The sequence below is a fragment of a genome, unplaced genomic scaffold (assembly GCF_019419815.1).
Source record: "Pyrus x bretschneideri cultivar Hongxiangsu unplaced genomic scaffold, Pyrus_bretschneideri_v1 Contig76, whole genome shotgun sequence".
NCBI lineage: Eukaryota > Viridiplantae > Streptophyta > Magnoliopsida > Rosales > Rosaceae > Pyrus > Pyrus x bretschneideri.
In genome coordinates this window covers 121,443-128,025 of record NW_025999816.1, presented here as the reverse complement: position 1 = coordinate 128,025, position 6,583 = coordinate 121,443, and the positions used below count along the sequence as shown (strand labels likewise).

Genomic DNA, 6,583 nt, shown 5'->3' with positions numbered 1-6,583 from the left:
TTGTCTATAAATGCTGGATATGTCAGTTCTTCTCAACAATTGGCTGACAAATTTACAAAGGCCTAAGGCAAGGAAAAATCCTCATCAATGTTGCGCAAGTTGGGAGTTCTTGACATTCGCTCTCTAACTTGAGGGGGAGTGTTAGAAAGTCAATGTAATTAGATAGGAAGGAATTATATGATTGATTTGTTTTTTATACTTTCCATTGATGTATTCCTAGATTGTAGAGGTCTTCTTGTTGTACAAGGAAAACTTTTGTATATATTTTGTATTGTATCAATGAAATAATTATTCTGGTCAAATACGTTTTCTACAATACTCTTGCAAATAGAAAATCACAACACTCAACCGTAATACTAGTAGTAATCTAATCTTTAGTTAACTGTTATTTTTCTTTTTAAATGAATAAATAAAAATTGGCACACGCAAAAGGCCAGTGATACTGATGCGCTAATTGCACGGTGAATTGTGTGGTAGGATGTTTGGGTCAGAGTTGGGCTACTATTTTATACAACAGTAGAACACGCCACGCCAGTCCACGACGAGTGTGGCTGCTATTTCTACACCAGACAAATGATAGATATTTGGCCAGCCACGAACCGAAACAATATTAATTGCAAGGCGCGGTTAATCTGAGCTGAGGGAATCTAGACTGGTGGTTGCGCTAGTACAGTAGAGCAGAGCAAAGGAGGAGCTATGATTGTCTCCGTCGCCGTTGGTCAGCCGTTAACTTTGTGGCGGTCTTGTGGCTGTAGAGCGGCGTCAAGGGAAAAGGATAGCGCATCTGTTTACCAAAGGAGAAGTAGCATGAGAGTTAGAGTAAGATCAGCGCGGTCAGTTCTGGCAGAGGCTGAGGCGAGACCAGCAACACCTGCGCTGAAAGTGCAGATCTATCGGGGAGGCGGGGATCGAATGGACGACCTTCAGGCGGAGGCAAGGGCCCTTGCACGTGCTGCAAATGCCTCCATTTACAGCCCCGAACTGCTTGTCGGCAAGTACGGCTCTCGCCCAGTCAAGGTTTTTATTCAATTTCGCTTTCTTCTTCTGCTGGCTTTTCATTTTTCTTGCTTTTTTTTTTTTTCATTAAATTATTATGGTTTTTTCTGTTAAAGATTGAATTATTATGTTGTTATTCCTTGGTTGCTGGTTTTTTATTGAATTAGTATAACGTTGTGTTGTTATTGTTTGTTTGGTCTTTTGATTGAATTAGTGTATAACGTTATGTTGTTTGGGTCGTTTGGTGGTAAATCAAATCAGGTAATTCGGAGGACTCTTGAAATTTTGATATCGCTGGGTTCATTTGGGTTAAAGCTGTTGGTGGACCAAAGGAATGGCGTGATCGATCAGAACAAACGACTGCGTGCTGCCGAGCTCAGGACAATTTTCACTCGTTTGGGACCTACGTTTGTCAAATTAGGTCAGGCCTTGTCCACCAGGCCTGACATTTGCCCACCTGAGTATCTGGAGGAGCTCTCTGAGCTTCAGGATGCTTTGCCCACATTTCCAGATGCAGAAGCATTTTCCTGCATCGAAAGGGAATTGGAATTGCCACTCGACTCCGTTTTCTCATGCATATCTCCATCCCCAATTGCGGCAGCTAGTTTAGGTCAAGTCTACAAAGCTCATCTCAAGTACTCTGGGCAGGTTGTTGCTGTAAAGGTGCAACGTCCGGGCATTGAAGAAGCGATAGGACTTGACTTCTATCTCATAAGAGGTCTAGGATTTTTCATAAATAAATATGTTGACGTCATAACCACTGATGTTATAGCACTTATTGATGAATTTGCACGCAGAGTCTATCAAGAGCTGAACTATGTTCAGGTCAGTCTTCCCATCCTCGACAATCGCTGGCATGCTTGCCTTTGTTACCGGTCATTAACTGCTATGAGAGTGTGAATGTTTTTATCCTGACTCGACAATGCATGATGTAACTGCACACATTTTCTGCAGCTTCATAGTTTGTATAAGATTCTTTTGGGTTTCCATGTTAATTTTAACAGGTGCCTGCAGGAGGGACAAAATGCGAGGAGGTTTAAGAAATTGTATGCTGACAAGGCAGAGGTTCTGGTCCCAGACATTTTCTGGGATTATACCAGCAAAAAAGTGTTGACAATGGAGTGGGTAGATGGAGTTAAATTAAACGAGCAGGCTGCAATTGAGAGACAAGGGTTGAAAGTATTGGATCTCGTGAACACTGGCATACAGTGCAGCCTCAGACAACTACTTGAGTATGGATATTTTCATGCAGATCCTCATCCTGGTAATCTGTTGGCAACAACTGATGGAAAGCTTGCATTTCTTGATTTTGGAATGATGAGTGAGACGCCAGAAGAAGCTAGATTTGCTATCATCGGTCATGTTGTTCACTTGGTTAATCGGGATTATGAAGCTATGGCCCGTGACTACTATGCTCTAGATTTCTTGTCACCTGATGTAGACGTTTCTCCAATTGTACCGGCACTTCGTAACTTCTTTGATGATGTGCTTAATTTAACTGTGAGTGAACTTAATTTCAAGACACTGGTGGATGGTTTAGGTGCTGTCTTGTATCAATATCCATTCAATGGTGAGTTGATGCTTTAACCTTGTTTTGTGACCTTCAAGCCCAACTCTTGAATTTTGGCACTACACATTATAATTAAAGCAAGCTGACCTGATGGGCTGGGAATTTGTTTATTTTATTTCGAAGTTCTAAAGGAGTGTCATGGGTTAGGACTTATGCTTCTGGTGTATTTGATTTATCCATTTTTCTTCTTATCCAAGAAAGCTCATTGGCCTGTTTTCAAATTTGCCTTTTGGGTTAGCGTATTTAGTTTAATTATTAACAAACTTCCTCATTATAAATTTTACATATATTTTAACTGTAAAGAGAAATAGAAAGAGGTTGAGCCCTTCTAAATTTCTCACTTTTCATTATTGTCAATATACAAACTGTGTATTCATATAAACGTAAAAATGATATAGTTTTCTACCTTATTCTCTGATTGAGTCTGATGATTTTGCTTTTCTATTATTCTTGCAGTCCCAGCTTATTATGCATTGATATTAAGGTCACTTACTGTACTAGAAGGTCTAGCCCTTAATGCTGATCCTAATTTCAAGGTGCTGGCTGCTTCATACCCGTATTTCGCTAAAAGACTTCTCACGGATCCAAACCCATATCTCAGAGATGCTCTGATTGAGTTGCTTTTTAAGGATGGGAAGCTTAGGCATGGATTCTGTTGCCATCTTTATACTTATATTGGATGGTAATTGATATGATTTGGTGTACTGAACTACTTGACAATTTGTTACTTCTGTTGACTGCAGGTGGAACCGACTTGAAAACCTGCTGGTTCAGGGAAGAAAAGATAAAGATTTCTCTGCAAAAGATGCTTTACAACCTGTATTGAAGTTAATATTGGGGTCAGATGGTGAAGAACTCCGAACTTTAGTTATTAAGGAGGCTGTTCGTGTCACTGAAGCTTTTGTTTGGGGTACGTTTATTGATACCTACAATTATATGCCCAATTTTATGAGAGCTGCAATTGCTAATGGCAATGCTAATGGACCACTTGTAATGAGCATTGCTGAACAAGAAAGCATGATTGAGCTCCGAGATCAAGTGCTCCGGATTTGGGGACTTCTACAGTCCTCAGAAAATTTTGATCCAGCGCTTTTGCAGCCCATTTTACAAGTAAGAACCATGTTTGTTTTCTGCACTAGTGCATTGTATACGTTCTTTCTAGTTCTGGGTCGAAAGGCTGTTGTGTTGGTTTATATTGCTTCATCATCTTAGAGTTTATTCTATCATTAGTGCATTTGTTTGTCCAATATAACAAACGAAGAAACCTCAAATAATTCACACGATATGTTCCATTCTTTTTTGCCATTCAGATTCTCTGTTTGATCCTTGATTATATTTGTCATCACACTTCACACCATGTCATTTTCTGCCTTCATGAATTAGCCTTTTGCACTCTTTCAAATGCATTCACATTGCACATTGTCATTGAAGTAGACCTAAAAGACTCAACTTATTTATAAACATGTTTTGAATGATATCTCACTCGACCAGGTCCTTCAACAACCTGAGGCACGGAACCTGGGGGGGCGTGTTGTAGGCGGAATCACCCAACGTCTTGCAGCACGGTTGCTGCAACAAGTACTTCGAGTGCCAACAACGGTTTCTGCTTTGACTTTGTGACCATTATAGCTGGGGTAAGCAAATATTTGTATGCTATGTGATGAAGTTATAATATTCTCTTTACCATTTTTTCCCATCATTTGGTTTAAATGGATTGTACATGTATATGTTTGCCTGTGTTAACACAGGCAGAGAACCATTAGTGAAATCCTTAAGGGTGCGTTTGTTGTACTGGACTATCTCGGACTGGACTAGCTTCGAGGATTAAGCTGGACCGGCTTAGAATAGACTAAGCTGGACTAACTTAGTGAAGTGCAATGTCGGACTAAAAAGCAGGATAATGAAAATAGTGTTGTACTCAATTTGGTTTTTGCTTGGACATAGACTAAATTCATGTTCAATTGTAATTTCTTCTATTACAGATGCAATCAAAATTAATATTATTGGATAAAGTGAAACTCAATAAAAAGACAGACCAAATTTCTTGGCACAAAAGAATATATCGTGATCAAGAGTAGCGTAATAACAGAAAATGCAATATTTTGTAACATAAATAACTACAATATATGTTAGTTACAATAATCTGCAACATACTTAAAAGCATAACTTCAAAGCATATAACCGGAGCCATAACTTAAAAGCAGCACCTATGAACCCGATTCTCTGCATTTCATCATATAACCGGAGCCATAACGTAAAAGCAGCACCTATGAACAAATTATACGTGATCACATCAGGACAAAGATCAGACAACCATTTTCTTTGGAAGTGTTATTGGCACTTCAAAAATCACATTCTACACTCCTCACAAGTGTATTTTTCTTTCTAAATATAGAAAGTTTGGAGTGTAGAATGAGAAATTTGGAGTGCCAATAACAATTCCCTTTTCTTTTTGAGAGCAAGAGCAAGATCAATGTTTCCTCCTTTTACTTGTGCGTGGATCAACTCACTGTAAGTATACACATTTGGATGAACACCAGAAGCGAACATATGATCCTTTTACAGAGAGTGCAGTACTAAGATCCCCATATCTTCCATAACAATGGATAATACAATTCCAAAGCAGAGGCTCAGGCACCATTGACTTCTCTAACATACGGAGAAGAAACTTGTTGGCTCTGAAACCATCTCCTTCAATACACAGGCCCTGAATAATTATTTTGTATGAAATTTGATTTGGGGTAACTCATTTTTGAAGTAGTTTCATGGATGTAGCAAGCCTCTAATTTTCCTTCTTTGCAAAGACCACTTATAAGTGTATTAAAAGTAATAAGATTAGGAAGTAACCTCTTTCGATCATTTCACAAAGTAATAACATTAGGAAGTAGACTTGATAGGAAATAGACAGAGCATCACATGCTGGGCACACAATTCTTTGCCCTTATGCTACTTTTCTAATCAAAATTTCCACCTCAATTATCATTTTACTTTTCTCGTAGGACACCTAATTATTATTGATATTAAACAAACTGTGCAGCCCAGTGCACCGGACTATTGACATTGCAGATTCATAGACAAACAATTTCAACGACGCTAAATCACCCGCCACTCGTTCGTACCACTTAGCCACTACTAATTTACAAAAATAGACACTCGGTTAAAATACGTATATAATTAGATGCCAAAGAACTCAACCCAAATCAAAAGCACCCAAAACCATAGAATTCAAGAAAACTAAAATTCTACACAAAATTGACAATCTTCGTAGAATTCAATCGAAAAATCGAGATGCAAAGCTAAATATAAGCAATTCTCGGAGAGATTGGCAAACACATTTCGGTTTCGATTTCCCAACACCCAATTCATCAACTACCAAAAATCCAACAAGCAAAATGCATAAAACACTGAAAAAAAAACAGCAATCAAACACGAAAATAACAATTCAAAACATACCAATTTCACCAAATCAAAATTTAAACATACCCATGAAGTTATTTCCGGGGTAGGGATGACAATTTTAATCGTTAAACTCGATAACCGTGGATAACCGCTCGATATGAAAATTTAGGTATATTTTGGGTATGGGGAAAAACCGTTAATATTATTCGGTTATGGTTTTATATATGGTTATAGGGTCCCCAATCCGTATCCGATCCGTCTCCGAATCCGAATCGAATAATATATAATATAATTATTCATAATATTAAAGTATTAAAATAGACACACACATATGTATATTCATTATTCGCCAAATCCTTTACTTTGAGTGTAAATACAAAAATTGCATTACATGAGTTGCATTTTATGGGAAAGTTAATAAGTTTTGATAAGAATCAAAATCTTTGAGAATTCAATGGTACTATTGGGAGATATAAAAAATCAGCCAACATTATCAATGTTTAACTTTAATTTTTATGTTCCACAAGATCCATTCATTAAATTATTTTATACATCAAATATTTAATGACGAAATTAATATTTACTAAATTATCATGCGTTAATTGTATTGACAAAGAC

At 37.7% G+C, this 6,583-nt stretch overlaps 1 protein-coding gene across 1 annotated transcript; it reads left to right on the top strand.

Moving 5' to 3' along the window:
• Nucleotides 1-681: 681 nt before the first annotated feature.
• Nucleotides 682-4,488, top strand: LOC103961789 (protein ACTIVITY OF BC1 COMPLEX KINASE 3, chloroplastic). Its single transcript, XM_009374397.3, has 6 exons — nucleotides 682-1,017; nucleotides 1,258-1,821; nucleotides 2,011-2,566; nucleotides 3,023-3,209; nucleotides 3,310-3,676; nucleotides 4,058-4,488. Exons 1-6 carry the CDS (start codon nucleotides 697-699, stop codon nucleotides 4,184-4,186), a joined length of 2,124 nt encoding a protein of 707 aa, XP_009372672.2. The 5' UTR covers nucleotides 682-696; the 3' UTR covers nucleotides 4,187-4,488.
• Nucleotides 4,489-6,583: the final 2,095 nt, after the last annotated feature.